Source organism: Tachypleus tridentatus, chromosome 13, assembly GCF_004210375.1.
Source record: "Tachypleus tridentatus isolate NWPU-2018 chromosome 13, ASM421037v1, whole genome shotgun sequence".
Classification (NCBI taxonomy): Eukaryota; Metazoa; Arthropoda; class Merostomata; order Xiphosura; family Limulidae; genus Tachypleus; species Tachypleus tridentatus.
The window spans coordinates 28361601-28383348 of NC_134837.1; the positions used below are offsets into that span (position 1 = coordinate 28361601).

General features: G+C 37.3%; 1 protein-coding gene across 6 annotated transcripts in view; it reads left to right on the forward strand.

Annotated features, from left to right (window-relative positions):
- Window positions 1-21748, forward strand: part of LOC143240536 (transducin-like enhancer protein 4) — a 146939-nt gene that overhangs the window by 69403 nt on the left and 55788 nt on the right. For all 6 annotated transcript variants that reach the window (XR_013021809.1, XM_076483122.1, XM_076483125.1 and 3 more), the window contains one exon: window positions 2292-2393. Coding sequence is in view for 5 of the 6 variants with exons in the window: in XM_076483122.1 (XP_076339237.1) it covers window positions 2292-2393 (102 nt within the window). In the remaining variant the exon portion in view is untranslated. The remainder of the gene's footprint in view (window positions 1-2291; window positions 2394-21748) is intronic.

Below are 21748 nucleotides of genomic sequence, written 5' to 3' on the forward strand. Positions count from 1 at the left end.
GGCAAATGGTAGAATATTTAAACGAGTTAATAACTTCCGTATGCAAATTTACACACATACACGCTATTTATATCCATTTGACTGCACATTATTAATTGAAATATCAGCAATATTCTTAAGTACATTTTGTACAACCTGATAGTAAGGGCTCTCCATTCACGTTACCGAACAGGATCGCCCTTTCAGTATTGGGGGCGTTATAATCTATGGTCAATTTTACTTTTTTGTAGTTAAAGAGTAGCCCAAGAGTTGGCGGTGAGTGGTGGCTATCCCTTTAGTCTATCACTTTTAATGTGGCTATGATTAGTGCAGGTATCACTCGTGTGGCTTTGTCAAAATGTAATAAAAAATAACGCATCAGAGCATGACTAAAACAATATAAACGCTTGAATTTTCTTAATATTTGGTTGCTGTTACAGAATGGGCTAGCTAAGCTGTGTCCACGAAGCAAGATCCATTTGTCTATCAGGCTATATCTTAAAATAAAGTTATTTTTTGATTTGAAATATCGGAAGAAAAATAAATATTGGTGATTTTAGGCATATATAGCTGATTGTGTGTGTATGTGTGTTTTTGATAGCAAAGCCACATTGAGCTATTTATTTAGCGTTGTAAATTCATAGACTTGCCGCTGTCCCAGCGGAAACAGCTCATTATATGTCAAGTACCCTCGTTGTCAATGGCCTTCGTGCCAACAGACAAAAGGAACTACAAATGTACTATTTGCCAAATTAAAAGTTATAGCTCTAGACCCACAAAACGTTTGTACACACTTCACCCAATAAACATACGGTAAGTGAAATCAATCGGTTTTATGTGTCATTATAGTTTGGTTTTGTTTGATGTCCCAGCAGTCAGTTAAATGCAAAGTGACGGTTTTATTGGATCACACGATAGCGAATCTACATTTTATATGAAATTGTACCAGTAGAGGTGCAGTCTATTACAAAAGACAGCCACTAACATTTTTAAAGTGTACGAATATTTACGTAAAACATAATAATCTTTACATTGTGACATTCCTGGACCAGAGCATTCGTACAGATCCAGATAACTGTTATATAATATCATTTAACTTGCTTGTTTTTGAATTTCACGCAAAGCTACACGAGAGCTATCTGCGCTAGTTGTCCCTAACTTAACAGTGTTAAACCAGAGGGAAGGCAGCTGGTCGTCACCATCCACATTCAACTGTTAGGTTACTCTTTCACCAACAAATAGTGGAATTGACCTAAACGTTATAACGCCCCATGGCTGAAAGGGCGAGCATATTTGGTTTGACAGGGATTCGAACCCACGACCCTCAAATTATGGGTCGAGCGCCCTGACCATATCAGGCCATATCATTTAACAATCAAGTGTTTGAGCTGGTGGTACGAATTAAAATATGCAATTTGGAAAGTAAAGAGATTAAATTAGATTCACAAATCCTAAAACTAAGTTCCTATTAAACGTTCATATTGCACAAAGTCGAAAAACACTTGACTTTATCACTGGTAAAAAGATAAAAGCACAAAATCAAGTCGTTCTCAAGCATAGCACATAAGAGTAGGTGCAGAGTGTATACTAGTGAAAACACGTGTTTTAAATGAAAGCTCTCCATTCTCTTGTAAACATGCAGAGGCTGGGATGATGAAATGTTAGGATGACACAGAAACTTCGGATGTGGGAATAGTGCAGTATTTGCAATGGTAAGAAAATATTGAATTGTATCTCAGAACGACTGGTATGGATATTAACCCATATATATATATATGGGTATTTCTCGTCATCAAGAAAAAATTAACTTCTCTATAGCAGAAACGCGGACTAATAATTTTAGCTAGCATGCTGTAAGGTTGTGTAATTATGAATGTTAAAAAGAAAAACATCTTTCAAGGCCAACTAAAATAGAAACAGACTCTGGAATGTGACAGAAATTTAACCGTGTACCAATTACCAAACATATGGCAACCTTTCACAAATACGAGCTACACCCTTAATACATTAAACACCGTAACATCTTGTCAGTTGAAGGCGAGATGATTTGCACGTGCCTGTCTTGTATAAACAAAATATTTTACATTTAAGCATGTAAGAAATGAGATGTGTGTACAAGTTTATACATTGGCTAATAATTTATAAAATGTTTTCATTGTAACTTCTTCATGTTCCAATGTCCTTTGCTAGATTACTTTATTGAATTTCTACACTGATATTTTATATAGGAAATGTCTGCGTGAGAAGGTTGTATTTGTGTTACAGAAATGTTATTCTGAGAGTGAGGTTCTTTTTTCTTTCTTTTTTGTCAGCAAAGAGACAGTTATATACGTTCCTGCAAGCTGTTACCTGACACCAGGACACTTGTGGTGGGAGGTGAAGCCAGCACTATCTGTATTTGGGACTTAGGAGCAGTAAGTGTGCAGAATTTAAGACTTTACAAGTTTGTATTACTCTTAAAAAAATCACCACTAACAGTTTCTGATATTTGTAGCGTTGTTTGATATTGTTGTGAAGAATGTCACCATTAGCAGTGTCTGATATTTCTAGTGTTGTTTGATATTGTTGTGAAGAATGTCACCACTAGCAGTGTCTGATATTTGTAGCGTTGTTTGATATTGTTGTGAAGAATGTCACCATTAGCAGTGTCTGATATTTCTAGTGTTGTTTGATATTGCTGTGAAGAATGTCACCACTAGCAGTGTTTGATATTTGTAGCGTTGTTTGATATTGTAGTGAAGAATGTCACCACTAGCAGTGTCTGATATTTGTAGCGTTGTTTGATATTGTTGTGAAGAATGTCACCACTAGCAGTGTCTGATATTTGTAGCGTTGTTTGATATTGTTGTGAAGAATGTCACCACTAGCAGTGTCTGATATTTGTAGCGTTGTTTGATATTGTTGTGAAGAATGTCACCACTAGCAGTGTCTGATATTTGTAGCGTTGTTTGATATTGTTGTGAAGAATGTCACCACTAGCAGTGTCTGATATTTGTAGCGTTGTTTGATATTGTTGTGAAGAATGTCACCACTAGCAGTGTCTGATATTTGTAGCGTTGTTTGATATTGTTGTGAAGAATGTCACCACTAGCAGTGTCTGATATTTGTAGCGTTGTTTGATATTGTTGTGAAGAATGTCACCACTAGCAGTGTCTGATATTTGTAGCGTTGTTTGATATTGTTGTGAAGAATGTCACCACTAGCAGTGTCTGATATTTGTAGCGTTGTTTGATATTGTTGTGAAGAATGTCACCACTAGCAGTGTCTGATATTTGTAGCGTTGTTTGATATTGTTGTGAAGAATGTCACCACTAGCAGTGTCTGATATTTGTAGCGTTGTTTGATATTGTTGTGAAGAATGTCACCACTAGCAGTGTCTGATATTTGTAGCGTTGTTTGATATTGTTGTGAAGAATGTCACCACTAGCAGTGTCTGATATTTGTAGCGTTGTTTGATATTGTTGTGAAGAATGTCACCACTAGCAGTGTCTGATATTTGTAGCGTTGTTTGATATTGTTGTGAAGAATGTCACCACTAGCAGTGTCTGATATTTGTAGCGTTGTTTGATATTGTTGTGAAGAATGTCACCACTAGCAGTGTCTGATATTTGTAGCGTTATTTGATATTGTTGTAAAGGAGGTCACCACTAGCAGTGTCTGATATTTGTAGCGTTGTTTGATATTGTTTAGAAGAATGTCACCACTAGCAGTGTCTGATATTTGTAGCGTTGTTTGATATTGTTGTGAAGAATGTCACCACTAGCAGTGTCTGATATTTGTAGCGTTGTTTGATATTGTTGTGAAGAATGTCACCACTAGCAGTGTCTGATATTTGTAGCGTTGTTTGATATTGTTGTGAAGAATGTCACCACTAGCAGTGTCTGATATTTGTAGCGTTGTTTGATATTGTTGTGAAGAATGTCACCACTAGCAGTGTCTGATATTTGTAGCGTTGTTTGATATTGTTGTGAAGAATGTCACCACTAGCAGTGTCTGATATTTGTAGCGTTGTTTGATATTGTTGTGAAGAATGTCACCACTAGCAGTGTCTGATATTTGTAGCGTTGTTTGATATTGTTGTGAAGAATGTCACCACTAGCAGTGTCTGATATTTGTAGCGTTGTTTGATATTGTTGTGAAGAATGTCACCACTAGCAGTGTCTGATATTTGTAGCGTTGTTTGATATTGTTGTGAAGAATGTCACCACTAGCAGTGTCTGATATTTGTAGCGTTGTTTGATATTGTTGTGAAGAATGTCACCACTAGCAGTGTCTGATATTTGTAGCGTTGTTTGATATTGTTGTGAAGAATGTCACCACTAGCAGTGTCTGATATTTGTAGCGTTGTTTGATATTGTTGTGAAGAATGTCACCACTAGCAGTGTCTGATATTTGTAGCGTTGTTTGATATTGTTGTGAAGAATGTCACCACTAGCAGTGTCTGATATTTGTAGCGTTGTTTGATATTGTTGTGAAGAATGTCACCACTAGCAGTGTCTGATATTTGTAGCGTTGTTTGATATTGTTGTGAAGAATGTCACCACTAGCAGTGTCTGATATTTGTAGCGTTGTTTGATATTGTTGTGAAGAATGTCACCACTAGCAGTGTCTGATATTTGTAGCGTTGTTTGATATTGTTGTGAAGAATGTCACCACTAGCAGTGTCTGATATTTGTAGCGTTGTTTGATATTGTTGTGAAGAATGTCACCACTAGCAGTGTCTGATATTTGTAGCGTTGTTTGATATTGTTGTGAAGAATGTCACCACTAGCAGTGTCTGATATTTGTAGCGTTGTTTGATATTGTTGTGAAGAATGTCACCACTAGCAGTGTCTGATATTTGTAGCGTTGTTTGATATTGTTGTGAAGAATGTCACCACTAGCAGTGTCTGATATTTGTAGCGTTGTTTGATATTGTTGTGAAGAATGTCACCACTAGCAGTGTCTGATATTTGTAGCGTTGTTTGATATTGTTGTGAAGAATGTCACCACTAGCAGTGTCTGATATTTGTAGCGTTGTTTGATATTGTTGTGAAGAATGTCACCACTAGCAGTGTCTGATATTTGTAGCGTTGTTTGATATTGTTGTGAAGAATGTCACCACTAGCAGTGTCTGATATTTGTAGCGTTGTTTGATATTGTTGTGAAGAATGTCACCACTAGCAGTGTCTGATATTTGTAGCGTTGTTTGATATTGTTGTGAAGAATGTCACCACTAGCAGTGTCTGATATTTGTAGCGTTGTTTGATATTGTTGTGAAGAATGTCACCACTAGCAGTGTCTGATATTTGTAGCGTTGTTTGATATTGTTGTGAAGAATGTCACCACTAGCAGTGTCTGATATTTGTAGCGTTGTTTGATATTGTTGTGAAGAATGTCACCACTAGCAGTGTCTGATATTTGTAGCGTTGTTTGATATTGTTGTGAAGAATGTCACCACTAGCAGTGTCTGATATTTGTAGCGTTGTTTGATATTGTTGTGAAGAATGTCACCACTAGCAGTGTCTGATATTTGTAGCGTTGTTTGATATTGTTGTGAAGAATGTCACCACTAGCAGTGTCTGATATTTGTAGCGTTGTTTGATATTGTTGTGAAGAATGTCACCACTAGCAGTGTCTGATATTTGTAGCGTTGTTTGATATTGTTGTGAAGAATGTCACCACTAGCAGTGTCTGATATTTGTAGCGTTGTTTGATATTGTTGTGAAGAATGTCACCACTAGCAGTGTCTGATATTTGTAGCGTTGTTTGATATTGTTGTGAAGGAGGTCACCACTAGCAGTGTCTGATATTTGTAGCGTTGTTTGATATTGTTGTGAAGAATGTCACCACTAGCAGTGTCTGATATTTGTAGCGTTGTTTGATATTGTTGTGAAGAATGTCACCACTAGCAGTGTCTGATATTTGTAGCGTTGTTTGATATTGTTGTGAAGAATGTCACCACTAGCAGTGTCTGATATTTGTAGCGTTGTTTGATATTGTTGTGAAGAATGTCACCACTAGCAGTGTCTGATATTTGTAGCGTTGTTTGATATTGTTGTGAAGAATGTCACCACTAGCAGTGTCTGATATTTGTAGCGTTGTTTGATATTGTTGTGAAGAATGTCACCACTAGCAGTGTCTGATATTTGTAGCGTTGTTTGATATTGTTGTGAAGAATGTCACCACTAGCAGTGTCTGATATTTGTAGCGTTGTTTGATATTGTTGTGAAGAATGTCACCACTAGCAGTGTCTGATATTTGTAGCGTTGTTTGATATTGTTGTGAAGAATGTCACCACTAGCAGTGTCTGATATTTGTAGCGTTGTTTGATATTGTTGTGAAGAATGTCACCACTAGCAGTGTCTGATATTTGTAGCGTTGTTTGATATTGTTGTGAAGAATGTCACCACTAGCAGTGTCTGATATTTGTAGCGTTGTTTGATATTGTTGTGAAGAATGTCACCACTAGCAGTGTCTGATATTTGTAGCGTTGTTTGATATTGTTGTGAAGAATGTCACCACTAGCAGTGTCTGATATTTGTAGCGTTGTTTGATATTGTTGTGAAGAATGTCACCACTAGCAGTGTCTGATATTTGTAGCGTTGTTTGATATTGTTGTGAAGAATGTCACCACTAGCAGTGTCTGATATTTGTAGCGTTGTTTGATATTGTTGTGAAGAATGTCACCACTAGCAGTGTCTGATATTTGTAGCGTTGTTTGATATTGTTGTGAAGAATGTCACCACTAGCAGTGTCTGATATTTGTAGCGTTGTTTGATATTGTTGTGAAGAATGTCACCACTAGCAGTGTCTGATATTTGTAGCGTTGTTTGATATTGTTGTGAAGAATGTCACCACTAGCAGTGTCTGATATTTGTAGCGTTGTTTGATATTGTTGTGAAGAATGTCACCACTAGCAGTGTCTGATATTTGTAGCGTTGTTTGATATTGTTGTGAAGAATGTCACCACTAGCAGTGTCTGATATTTGTAGCGTTGTTTGATATTGTTGTGAAGAATGTCACCACTAGCAGTGTCTGATATTTGTAGCGTTGTTTGATATTGTTGTGAAGAATGTCACCACTAGCAGTGTCTGATATTTGTAGCGTTGTTTGATATTGTTGTGAAGAATGTCACCACTAGCAGTGTCTGATATTTGTAGCGTTGTTTGATATTGTTGTGAAGAATGTCACCACTAGCAGTGTCTGATATTTGTAGCGTTGTTTGATATTGTTGTGAAGAATGTCACCACTAGCAGTGTCTGATATTTGTAGCGTTGTTTGATATTGTTGTGAAGAATGTCACCACTAGCAGTGTCTGATATTTGTAGCGTTGTTTGATATTGTTGTGAAGAATGTCACCACTAGCAGTGTCTGATATTTGTAGCGTTGTTTGATATTGTTGTGAAGAATGTCACCACTAGCAGTGTCTGATATTTGTAGCGTTGTTTGATATTGTTGTGAAGAATGTCACCACTAGCAGTGTCTGATATTTGTAGCGTTGTTTGATATTGTTGTGAAGAATGTCACCACTAGCAGTGTCTGATATTTGTAGCGTTGTTTGATATTGTTGTGAAGAATGTCACCACTAGCAGTGTCTGATATTTGTAGCGTTGTTTGATATTGTTGTGAAGAATGTCACCACTAGCAGTGTCTGATATTTGTAGCGTTGTTTGATATTGTTGTGAAGAATGTCACCACTAGCAGTGTCTGATATTTGTAGCGTTGTTTGATATTGTTGTGAAGAATGTCACCACTAGCAGTGTCTGATATTTGTAGCGTTGTTTGATATTGTTGTGAAGAATGTCACCACTAGCAGTGTCTGATATTTGTAGCGTTGTTTGATATTGTTGTGAAGAATGTCACCACTAGCAGTGTCTGATATTTGTAGCGTTGTTTGATATTGTTGTGAAGAATGTCACCACTAGCAGTGTCTGATATTTGTAGCGTTGTTTGATATTGTTGTGAAGAATGTCACCACTAGCAGTGTCTGATATTTGTAGCGTTGTTTGATATTGTTGTGAAGAATGTCACCACTAGCAGTGTCTGATATTTGTAGCGTTGTTTGATATTGTTGTGAAGAATGTCACCACTAGCAGTGTCTGATATTTGTAGCGTTGTTTGATATTGTTGTGAAGAATGTCACCACTAGCAGTGTCTGATATTTGTAGCGTTGTTTGATATTGTTGTGAAGAATGTCACCACTAGCAGTGTCTGATATTTGTAGCGTTGTTTGATATTGTTGTGAAGAATGTCACCACTAGCAGTGTCTGATATTTGTAGCGTTGTTTGATATTGTTGTGAAGAATGTCACCACTAGCAGTGTCTGATATTTGTAGCGTTGTTTGATATTGTTGTGAAGAATGTCACCACTAGCAGTGTCTGATATTTGTAGCGTTGTTTGATATTGTTGTGAAGAATGTCACCACTAGCAGTGTCTGATATTTGTAGCGTTGTTTGATATTGTTGTGAAGAATGTCACCACTAGCAGTGTCTGATATTTGTAGCGTTGTTTGATATTGTTGTGAAGAATGTCACCACTAGCAGTGTCTGATATTTGTAGCGTTGTTTGATATTGTTGTGAAGAATGTCACCACTAGCAGTGTCTGATATTTGTAGCGTTGTTTGATATTGTTGTGAAGAATGTCACCACTAGCAGTGTCTGATATTTGTAGCGTTGTTTGATATTGTTGTGAAGAATGTCACCACTAGCAGTGTCTGATATTTGTAGCGTTGTTTGATATTGTTGTGAAGAATGTCACCACTAGCAGTGTCTGATATTTGTAGCGTTGTTTGATATTGTTGTGAAGAATGTCACCACTAGCAGTGTCTGATATTTGTAGCGTTGTTTGATATTGTTGTGAAGAATGTCACCACTAGCAGTGTCTGATATTTGTAGCGTTGTTTGATATTGTTGTGAAGAATGTCACCACTAGCAGTGTCTGATATTTGTAGCGTTGTTTGATATTGTTGTGAAGAATGTCACCACTAGCAGTGTCTGATATTTGTAGCGTTGTTTGATATTGTTGTGAAGAATGTCACCACTAGCAGTGTCTGATATTTGTAGCGTTGTTTGATATTGTTGTGAAGAATGTCACCACTAGCAGTGTCTGATATTTGTAGCGTTGTTTGATATTGTTGTGAAGAATGTCACCACTAGCAGTGTCTGATATTTGTAGCGTTGTTTGATATTGTTGTGAAGAATGTCACCACTAGCAGTGTCTGATATTTGTAGCGTTGTTTGATATTGTTGTGAAGAATGTCACCACTAGCAGTGTCTGATATTTGTAGCGTTGTTTGATATTGTTGTGAAGAATGTCACCACTAGCAGTGTCTGATATTTGTAGCGTTGTTTGATATTGTTGTGAAGAATGTCACCACTAGCAGTGTCTGATATTTGTAGCGTTGTTTGATATTGTTGTGAAGAATGTCACCACTAGCAGTGTCTGATATTTGTAGCGTTGTTTGATATTGTTGTGAAGAATGTCACCACTAGCAGTGTCTGATATTTGTAGCGTTGTTTGATATTGTTGTGAAGAATGTCACCACTAGCAGTGTCTGATATTTGTAGCGTTGTTTGATATTGTTGTGAAGAATGTCACCACTAGCAGTGTCTGATATTTGTAGCGTTGTTTGATATTGTTGTGAAGAATGTCACCACTAGCAGTGTCTGATATTTGTAGCGTTGTTTGATATTGTTGTGAAGAATGTCACCACTAGCAGTGTCTGATATTTGTAGCGTTGTTTGATATTGTTGTGAAGAATGTCACCACTAGCAGTGTCTGATATTTGTAGCGTTGTTTGATATTGTTGTGAAGAATGTCACCACTAGCAGTGTCTGATATTTGTAGCGTTGTTTGATATTGTTGTGAAGAATGTCACCACTAGCAGTGTCTGATATTTGTAGCGTTGTTTGATATTGTTGTGAAGAATGTCACCACTAGCAGTGTCTGATATTTGTAGCGTTGTTTGATATTGTTGTGAAGAATGTCACCACTAGCAGTGTCTGATATTTGTAGCGTTGTTTGATATTGTTGTGAAGAATGTCACCACTAGCAGTGTCTGATATTTGTAGCGTTGTTTGATATTGTTGTGAAGAATGTCACCACTAGCAGTGTCTGATATTTGTAGCGTTGTTTGATATTGTTGTGAAGAATGTCACCACTAGCAGTGTCTGATATTTGTAGCGTTGTTTGATATTGTTGTGAAGAATGTCACCACTAGCAGTGTCTGATATTTGTAGCGTTGTTTGATATTGTTGTGAAGAATGTCACCACTAGCAGTGTCTGATATTTGTAGCGTTGTTTGATATTGTTGTGAAGAATGTCACCACTAGCAGTGTCTGATATTTGTAGCGTTGTTTGATATTGTTGTGAAGAATGTCACCACTAGCAGTGTCTGATATTTGTAGCGTTGTTTGATATTGTTGTGAAGAATGTCACCACTAGCAGTGTCTGATATTTGTAGCGTTGTTTGATATTGTTGTGAAGAATGTCACCACTAGCAGTGTCTGATATTTGTAGCGTTGTTTGATATTGTTGTGAAGAATGTCACCACTAGCAGTGTCTGATATTTGTAGCGTTGTTTGATATTGTTGTGAAGAATGTCACCACTAGCAGTGTCTGATATTTGTAGCGTTGTTTGATATTGTTGTGAAGAATGTCACCACTAGCAGTGTCTGATATTTGTAGCGTTGTTTGATATTGTTGTGAAGAATGTCACCACTAGCAGTGTCTGATATTTGTAGCGTTGTTTGATATTGTTGTGAAGAATGTCACCACTAGCAGTGTCTGATATTTGTAGCGTTGTTTGATATTGTTGTGAAGAATGTCACCACTAGCAGTGTCTGATATTTGTAGCGTTGTTTGATATTGTTGTGAAGAATGTCACCACTAGCAGTGTCTGATATTTGTAGCGTTGTTTGATATTGTTGTGAAGAATGTCACCACTAGCAGTGTCTGATATTTGTAGCGTTGTTTGATATTGTTGTGAAGAATGTCACCACTAGCAGTGTCTGATATTTGTAGCGTTGTTTGATATTGTTGTGAAGAATGTCACCACTAGCAGTGTCTGATATTTGTAGCGTTGTTTGATATTGTTGTGAAGAATGTCACCACTAGCAGTGTCTGATATTTGTAGCGTTGTTTGATATTGTTGTGAAGAATGTCACCACTAGCAGTGTCTGATATTTGTAGCGTTGTTTGATATTGTTGTGAAGAATGTCACCACTAGCAGTGTCTGATATTTGTAGCGTTGTTTGATATTGTTGTGAAGAATGTCACCACTAGCAGTGTCTGATATTTGTAGCGTTGTTTGATATTGTTGTGAAGAATGTCACCACTAGCAGTGTCTGATATTTGTAGCGTTGTTTGATATTGTTGTGAAGAATGTCACCACTAGCAGTGTCTGATATTTGTAGCGTTGTTTGATATTGTTGTGAAGAATGTCACCACTAGCAGTGTCTGATATTTGTAGCGTTGTTTGATATTGTTGTGAAGAATGTCACCACTAGCAGTGTCTGATATTTGTAGCGTTGTTTGATATTGTTGTGAAGAATGTCACCACTAGCAGTGTCTGATATTTGTAGCGTTGTTTGATATTGTTGTGAAGAATGTCACCACTAGCAGTGTCTGATATTTGTAGCGTTGTTTGATATTGTTGTGAAGAATGTCACCACTAGCAGTGTCTGATATTTGTAGCGTTGTTTGATATTGTTGTGAAGAATGTCACCACTAGCAGTGTCTGATATTTGTAGCGTTGTTTGATATTGTTGTGAAGAATGTCACCACTAGCAGTGTCTGATATTTGTAGCGTTGTTTGATATTGTTGTGAAGAATGTCACCACTAGCAGTGTCTGATATTTGTAGCGTTGTTTGATATTGTTGTGAAGAATGTCACCACTAGCAGTGTCTGATATTTGTAGCGTTGTTTGATATTGTTGTGAAGAATGTCACCACTAGCAGTGTCTGATATTTGTAGCGTTGTTTGATATTGTTGTGAAGAATGTCACCACTAGCAGTGTCTGATATTTGTAGCGTTGTTTGATATTGTTGTGAAGAATGTCACCACTAGCAGTGTCTGATATTTGTAGCGTTGTTTGATATTGTTGTGAAGAATGTCACCACTAGCAGTGTCTGATATTTGTAGCGTTGTTTGATATTGTTGTGAAGAATGTCACCACTAGCAGTGTCTGATATTTGTAGCGTTGTTTGATATTGTTGTGAAGAATGTCACCACTAGCAGTGTCTGATATTTGTAGCGTTGTTTGATATTGTTGTGAAGAATGTCACCACTAGCAGTGTCTGATATTTGTAGCGTTGTTTGATATTGTTGTGAAGAATGTCACCACTAGCAGTGTCTGATATTTGTAGCGTTGTTTGATATTGTTGTGAAGAATGTCACCACTAGCAGTGTCTGATATTTGTAGCGTTGTTTGATATTGTTGTGAAGAATGTCACCACTAGCAGTGTCTGATATTTGTAGCGTTGTTTGATATTGTTGTGAAGAATGTCACCACTAGCAGTGTCTGATATTTGTAGCGTTGTTTGATATTGTTGTGAAGAATGTCACCACTAGCAGTGTCTGATATTTGTAGCGTTGTTTGATATTGTTGTGAAGAATGTCACCACTAGCAGTGTCTGATATTTGTAGCGTTGTTTGATATTGTTGTGAAGAATGTCACCACTAGCAGTGTCTGATATTTGTAGCGTTGTTTGATATTGTTGTGAAGAATGTCACCACTAGCAGTGTCTGATATTTGTAGCGTTGTTTGATATTGTTGTGAAGAATGTCACCACTAGCAGTGTCTGATATTTGTAGCGTTGTTTGATATTGTTGTGAAGAATGTCACCACTAGCAGTGTCTGATATTTGTAGCGTTGTTTGATATTGTTGTGAAGAATGTCACCACTAGCAGTGTCTGATATTTGTAGCGTTGTTTGATATTGTTGTGAAGAATGTCACCACTAGCAGTGTCTGATATTTGTAGCGTTGTTTGATATTGTTGTGAAGAATGTCACCACTAGCAGTGTCTGATATTTGTAGCGTTGTTTGATATTGTTGTGAAGAATGTCACCACTAGCAGTGTCTGATATTTGTAGCGTTGTTTGATATTGTTGTGAAGAATGTCACCACTAGCAGTGTCTGATATTTGTAGCGTTGTTTGATATTGTTGTGAAGAATGTCACCACTAGCAGTGTCTGATATTTGTAGCGTTGTTTGATATTGTTGTGAAGAATGTCACCACTAGCAGTGTCTGATATTTGTAGCGTTGTTTGATATTGTTGTGAAGAATGTCACCACTAGCAGTGTCTGATATTTGTAGCGTTGTTTGATATTGTTGTGAAGAATGTCACCACTAGCAGTGTCTGATATTTGTAGCGTTGTTTGATATTGTTGTGAAGAATGTCACCACTAGCAGTGTCTGATATTTGTAGCGTTGTTTGATATTGTTGTGAAGAATGTCACCACTAGCAGTGTCTGATATTTGTAGCGTTGTTTGATATTGTTGTGAAGAATGTCACCACTAGCAGTGTCTGATATTTGTAGCGTTGTTTGATATTGTTGTGAAGAATGTCACCACTAGCAGTGTCTGATATTTGTAGCGTTGTTTGATATTGTTGTGAAGAATGTCACCACTAGCAGTGTCTGATATTTGTAGCGTTGTTTGATATTGTTGTGAAGAATGTCACCACTAGCAGTGTCTGATATTTGTAGCGTTGTTTGATATTGTTGTGAAGAATGTCACCACTAGCAGTGTCTGATATTTGTAGCGTTGTTTGATATTGTTGTGAAGAATGTCACCACTAGCAGTGTCTGATATTTGTAGCGTTGTTTGATATTGTTGTGAAGAATGTCACCACTAGCAGTGTCTGATATTTGTAGCGTTGTTTGATATTGTTGTGAAGAATGTCACCACTAGCAGTGTCTGATATTTGTAGCGTTGTTTGATATTGTTGTGAAGAATGTCACCACTAGCAGTGTCTGATATTTGTAGCGTTGTTTGATATTGTTGTGAAGAATGTCACCACTAGCAGTGTCTGATATTTGTAGCGTTGTTTGATATTGTTGTGAAGAATGTCACCACTAGCAGTGTCTGATATTTGTAGCGTTGTTTGATATTGTTGTGAAGAATGTCACCACTAGCAGTGTCTGATATTTGTAGCGTTGTTTGATATTGTTGTGAAGAATGTCACCACTAGCAGTGTCTGATATTTGTAGCGTTGTTTGATATTGTTGTGAAGAATGTCACCACTAGCAGTGTCTGATATTTGTAGCGTTGTTTGATATTGTTGTGAAGAATGTCACCACTAGCAGTGTCTGATATTTGTAGCGTTGTTTGATATTGTTGTGAAGAATGTCACCACTAGCAGTGTCTGATATTTGTAGCGTTGTTTGATATTGTTGTGAAGAATGTCACCACTAGCAGTGTCTGATATTTGTAGCGTTGTTTGATATTGTTGTGAAGAATGTCACCACTAGCAGTGTCTGATATTTGTAGCGTTGTTTGATATTGTTGTGAAGAATGTCACCACTAGCAGTGTCTGATATTTGTAGCGTTGTTTGATATTGTTGTGAAGAATGTCACCACTAGCAGTGTCTGATATTTGTAGCGTTGTTTGATATTGTTGTGAAGAATGTCACCACTAGCAGTGTCTGATATTTGTAGCGTTGTTTGATATTGTTGTGAAGAATGTCACCACTAGCAGTGTCTGATATTTGTAGCGTTGTTTGATATTGTTGTGAAGAATGTCACCACTAGCAGTGTCTGATATTTGTAGCGTTGTTTGATATTGTTGTGAAGAATGTCACCACTAGCAGTGTCTGATATTTGTAGCGTTGTTTGATATTGTTGTGAAGAATGTCACCACTAGCAGTGTCTGATATTTGTAGCGTTGTTTGATATTGTTGTGAAGAATGTCACCACTAGCAGTGTCTGATATTTGTAGCGTTGTTTGATATTGTTGTGAAGAATGTCACCACTAGCAGTGTCTGATATTTGTAGCGTTGTTTGATATTGTTGTGAAGAATGTCACCACTAGCAGTGTCTGATATTTGTAGCGTTGTTTGATATTGTTGTGAAGAATGTCACCACTAGCAGTGTCTGATATTTGTAGCGTTGTTTGATATTGTTGTGAAGAATGTCACCACTAGCAGTGTCTGATATTTGTAGCGTTGTTTGATATTGTTGTGAAGAATGTCACCACTAGCAGTGTCTGATATTTGTAGCGTTGTTTGATATTGTTGTGAAGAATGTCACCACTAGCAGTGTCTGATATTTGTAGCGTTGTTTGATATTGTTGTGAAGAATGTCACCACTAGCAGTGTCTGATATTTGTAGCGTTGTTTGATATTGTTGTGAAGAATGTCACCACTAGCAGTGTCTGATATTTGTAGCGTTGTTTGATATTGTTGTGAAGAATGTCACCACTAGCAGTGTCTGATATTTGTAGCGTTGTTTGATATTGTTGTGAAGAATGTCACCACTAGCAGTGTCTGATATTTGTAGCGTTGTTTGATATTGTTGTGAAGAATGTCACCACTAGCAGTGTCTGATATTTGTAGCGTTGTTTGATATTGTTGTGAAGAATGTCACCACTAGCAGTGTCTGATATTTGTAGCGTTATTTGATATTGTGTGAAGAATGTCACCACTAGCAGTGTCTGATATTTGTAGCGTTGTTTGATATTGTTGTGAAGAATGTCACCACTAGCAGTGTCTGATATTTGTAGCGTTGTTTGATATTGTTGTGAAGAATGTCACCACTAGCAGTGTCTGATATTTGTAGCGTTGTTTGATATTGTTGTGAAGAATGTCACCACTAGCAGTGTCTGATATTTGTAGCGTTGTTTGATATTGTTGTGAAGAATGTCACCACTAGCAGTGTCTGATATTTGTAGCGTTGTTTGATATTGTTGTGAAGAATGTCACCACTAGCAGTGTCTGATATTTGTAGCGTTGTTTGATATTGTTGTGAAGAATGTCACCACTAGCAGTGTCTGATATTTGTAGCGTTGTTTGATATTGTTGTGAAGAATGTCACCACTAGCAGTGTCTGATATTTGTAGCGTTGTTTGATATTGTTGTGAAGAATGTCACCACTAGCAGTGTCTGATATTTGTAGCGTTGTTTGATATTGTTGTGAAGAATGTCACCACTAGCAGTGTCTGATATTTGTAGCGTTGTTTGATATTGTTGTGAAGAATGTCACCACTAGCAGTGTCTGATATTTGTAGCGTTGTTTGATATTGTTGTGAAGAATGTCACCACTAGCAGTGTCTGATATTTGTAGCGTTGTTTGATATTGTTGTGAAGAATGTCACCACTAGCAGTGTCTGATATTTGTAGCGTTGTTTGATATTGTTGTGAAGAATGTCACCACTAGCAGTGTCTGATATTTGTAGCGTTGTTTGATATTGTTGTGAAGAATGTCACCACTAGCAGTGTCTGATATTTGTAGCGTTGTTTGATATTGTTGTGAAGAATGTCACCACTAGCAGTGTCTGATATTTGTAGCGTTGTTTGATATTGTTGTGAAGAATGTCACCACTAGCAGTGTCTGATATTTGTAGCGTTGTTTGATATTGTTGTGAAGAATGTCACCACTAGCAGTGTCTGATATTTGTAGCGTTGTTTGATATTGTTGTGAAGAATGTCACCACTAGCAGTGTCTGATATTTGTAGCGTTGTTTGATATTGTTGTGAAGAATGTCACCACTAGCAGTGTCTGATATTTGTAGCGTTGTTTGATATTGTTGTGAAGAATGTCACCACTAGCAGTGTCTGATATTTGTAGCGTTGTTTGATATTGTTGTGAAGAATGTCACCACTAGCAGTGTCTGATATTTGTAGCGTTGTTTGATATTGTTGTGAAGAATGTCACCACTAGCAGTGTCTGATATTTGTAGCGTTGTTTGATATTGTTGTGAAGAATGTCACCACTAGCAGTGTCTGATATTTGTAGCGTTGTTTGATATTGTTGTGAAGAATGTCACCACTAGCAGTGTCTGATATTTGTAGCGTTGTTTGATATTGTTGTGAAGAATGTCACCACTAGCAGTGTCTGATATTTGTAGCGTTGTTTGATATTGTTGTGAAGAATGTCACCACTAGCAGTGTCTGATATTTGTAGCGTTGTTTGATATTGTTGTGAAGAATGTCACCACTAGCAGTGTCTGATATTTGTAGCGTTGTTTGATATTGTTGTGAAGAATGTCACCACTAGCAGTGTCTGATATTTGTAGCGTTGTTTGATATTGTTGTGAAGAATGTCACCACTAGCAGTGTCTGATATTTGTAGCGTTGTTTGATATTGTTGTGAAGAATGTCACCACTAGCAGTGTCTGATATTTGTAGCGTTGTTTGATATTGTTGTGAAGAATGTCACCACTAGCAGTGTCTGATATTTGTAGCGTTGTTTGATATTGTTGTGAAGAATGTCACCACTAGCAGTGTCTGATATTTGTAGCGTTGTTTGATATTGTTGTGAAGAATGTCACCACTAGCAGTGTCTGATATTTGTAGCGTTGTTTGATATTGTTGTGAAGAATGTCACCACTAGCAGTGTCTGATATTTGTAGCGTTGTTTGATATTGTTGTGAAGAATGTCACCACTAGCAGTGTCTGATATTTGTAGCGTTGTTTGATATTGTTGTGAAGAATGTCACCACTAGCAGTGTCTGATATTTGTAGCGTTGTTTGATATTGTTGTGAAGAATGTCACCACTAGCAGTGTCTGATATTTGTAGCGTTGTTTGATATTGTTGTGAAGAATGTCACCACTAGCAGTGTCTGATATTTGTAGCGTTGTTTGATATTGTTGTGAAGAATGTCACCACTAGCAGTGTCTGATATTTGTAGCGTTGTTTGATATTGTTGTGAAGAATGTCACCACTAGCAGTGTCTGATATTTGTAGCGTTGTTTGATATTGTTGTGAAGAATGTCACCACTAGCAGTGTCTGATATTTGTAGCGTTGTTTGATATTGTTGTGAAGAATGTCACCACTAGCAGTGTCTGATATTTGTAGCGTTGTTTGATATTGTTGTGAAGAATGTCACCACTAGCAGTGTCTGATATTTGTAGCGTTGTTTGATATTGTTGTGAAGAATGTCACCACTAGCAGTGTCTGATATTTGTAGCGTTGTTTGATATTGTTGTGAAGAATGTCACCACTAGCAGTGTCTGATATTTGTAGCGTTGTTTGATATTGTTGTGAAGAATGTCACCACTAGCAGTGTCTGATATTTGTAGCGTTGTTTGATATTGTTGTGAAGAATGTCACCACTAGCAGTGTCTGATATTTGTAGCGTTGTTTGATATTGTTGTGAAGAATGTCACCACTAGCAGTGTCTGATATTTGTAGCGTTGTTTGATATTGTTGTGAAGAATGTCACCACTAGCAGTGTCTGATATTTGTAGCGTTGTTTGATATTGTTGTGAAGAATGTCACCACTAGCAGTGTCTGATATTTGTAGCGTTGTTTGATATTGTTGTGAAGAATGTCACCACTAGCAGTGTCTGATATTTGTAGCGTTGTTTGATATTGTTGTGAAGAATGTCACCACTAGCAGTGTCTGATATTTGTAGCGTTGTTTGATATTGTTGTGAAGAATGTCACCACTAGCAGTGTCTGATATTTGTAGCGTTGTTTGATATTGTTGTGAAGAATGTCACCACTAGCAGTGTCTGATATTTGTAGCGTTGTTTGATATTGTTGTGAAGAATGTCACCACTAGCAGTGTCTGATATTTGTAGCGTTGTTTGATATTGTTGTGAAGAATGTCACCACTAGCAGTGTCTGATATTTGTAGCGTTGTTTGATATTGTTGTGAAGAATGTCACCACTAGCAGTGTCTGATATTTGTAGCGTTGTTTGATATTGTTGTGAAGAATGTCACCACTAGCAGTGTCTGATATTTGTAGCGTTGTTTGATATTGTTGTGAAGAATGTCACCACTAGCAGTGTCTGATATTTGTAGCGTTGTTTGATATTGTTGTGAAGAATGTCACCACTAGCAGTGTCTGATATTTGTAGCGTTGTTTGATATTGTTGTGAAGAATGTCACCACTAGCAGTGTCTGATATTTGTAGCGTTGTTTGATATTGTTGTGAAGAATGTCACCACTAGCAGTGTCTGATATTTGTAGCGTTGTTTGATATTGTTGTGAAGAATGTCACCACTAGCAGTGTCTGATATTTGTAGCGTTGTTTGATATTGTTGTGAAGAATGTCACCACTAGCAGTGTCTGATATTTGTAGCGTTGTTTGATATTGTTGTGAAGAATGTCACCACTAGCAGTGTCTGATATTTGTAGCGTTGTTTGATATTGTTGTGAAGAATGTCACCACTAGCAGTGTCTGATATTTGTAGCGTTGTTTGATATTGTTGTGAAGAATGTCACCACTAGCAGTGTCTGATATTTGTAGCGTTGTTTGATATTGTTGTGAAGAATGTCACCACTAGCAGTGTCTGATATTTGTAGCGTTGTTTGATATTGTTGTGAAGAATGTCACCACTAGCAGTGTCTGATATTTGTAGCGTTGTTTGATATTGTTGTGAAGAATGTCACCACTAGCAGTGTCTGATATTTGTAGCGTTGTTTGATATTGTTGTGAAGAATGTCACCACTAGCAGTGTCTGATATTTGTAGCGTTGTTTGATATTGTTGTGAAGAATGTCACCACTAGCAGTGTCTGATATTTGTAGCGTTGTTTGATATTGTTGTGAAGAATGTCACCACTAGCAGTGTCTGATATTTGTAGCGTTGTTTGATATTGTTGTGAAGAATGTCACCACTAGCAGTGTCTGATATTTGTAGCGTTGTTTGATATTGTTGTGAAGAATGTCACCACTAGCAGTGTCTGATATTTGTAGCGTTGTTTGATATTGTTGTGAAGAATGTCACCACTAGCAGTGTCTGATATTTGTAGCGTTGTTTGATATTGTTGTGAAGAATGTCACCACTAGCAGTGTCTGATATTTGTAGCGTTGTTTGATATTGTTGTGAAGAATGTCACCACTAGCAGTGTCTGATATTTGTAGCGTTGTTTGATATTGTTGTGAAGAATGTCACCACTAGCAGTGTCTGATATTTGTAGCGTTGTTTGATATTGTTGTGAAGAATGTCACCACTAGCAGTGTCTGATATTTGTAGCGTTGTTTGATATTGTTGTGAAGAATGTCACCACTAGCAGTGTCTGATATTTGTAGCGTTGTTTGATATTGTTGTGAAGAATGTCACCACTAGCAGTGTCTGATATTTGTAGCGTTGTTTGATATTGTTGTGAAGAATGTCACCACTAGCAGTGTCTGATATTTGTAGCGTTGTTTGATATTGTTGTGAAGAATGTCACCACTAGCAGTGTCTGATATTTGTAGCGTTGTTTGATATTGTTGTGAAGAATGTCACCACTAGCAGTGTCTGATATTTGTAGCGTTGTTTGATATTGTTGTGAAGAATGTCACCACTAGCAGTGTCTGATATTTGTAGCGTTGTTTGATATTGTTGTGAAGAATGTCACCACTAGCAGTGTCTGATATTTGTAGCGTTGTTTGATATTGTTGTGAAGAATGTCACCACTAGCAGTGTCTGATATTTGTAGCGTTGTTTGATATTGTTGTGAAGAATGTCACCACCAGCAGTGTCTGATATTTGTAGCGTTGTTTGATATTGTTGTGAAGAATGTCACCACTAGCAGTGTCTGATATTTGTAGCGTTGTTTGATATTGTTGTGAAGAATGTCACCACCAGCAGTGTCTGATATTTGTAGCGTTGTTTGATATTGTTGTGAAGAATGTCACCACTAGCAGTGTCTGATATTTGTAGCGTTGTTTGATATTGTTGTGAAGAATGTCACCACTAGCAGTGTCTGATATTTGTAGCGTTGTTTGATATTGTTGTGAAGAATGTCACCACTAGCAGTGTCTGATATTTGTAGCGTTGTTTGATATTGTTGTGAAGAATGTCACCACTAGCAGTGTCTGATATTTGTAGCGTTGTTTGATATTGTTGTGAAGAATGTCACCACTAGCAGTGTCTGATATTTGTAGCGTTGTTTGATATTGTTGTGAAGAATGTCACCACTAGCAGTGTCTGATATTTGTAGCGTTGTTTGATATTGTTGTGAAGAATGTCACCACTAGCAGTGTCTGATATTTGTAGCGTTGTTTGATATTGTTGTGAAGAATGTCACCACTAGCAGTGTCTGATATTTGTAGCGTTGTTTGATATTGTTGTGAAGAATGTCACCACTAGCAGTGTCTGATATTTGTAGCGTTGTTTGATATTGTTGTGAAGAATGTCACCACTAGCAGTGTCTGATATTTGTAGCGTTGTTTGATATTGTTGTGAAGAATGTCACCACTAGCAGTGTCTGATATTTGTAGCGTTGTTTGATATTGTTGTGAAGAATGTCACCACTAGCAGTGTCTGATATTTGTAGCGTTGTTTGATATTGTTGTGAAGAATGTCACCACTAGCAGTGTCTGATATTTGTAGCGTTGTTTGATATTGTTGTGAAGAATGTCACCACTAGCAGTGTCTGATATTTGTAGCGTTGTTTGATATTGTTGTGAAGAATGTCACCACCAGCAGTGTCTGATATTTGTAGCGTTGTTTGATATTGTTGTGAAGAATGTCACCACTAGCAGTGTCTGATATTTGTAGCGTTGTTTGATATTGTTGTGAAGAATGTCACCACTAGCAGTGTCTGATATTTGTAGCGTTGTTTGATATTGTTGTGAAGAATGTCACCACTAGCAGTGTCTGATATTTGTAGCGTTGTTTGATA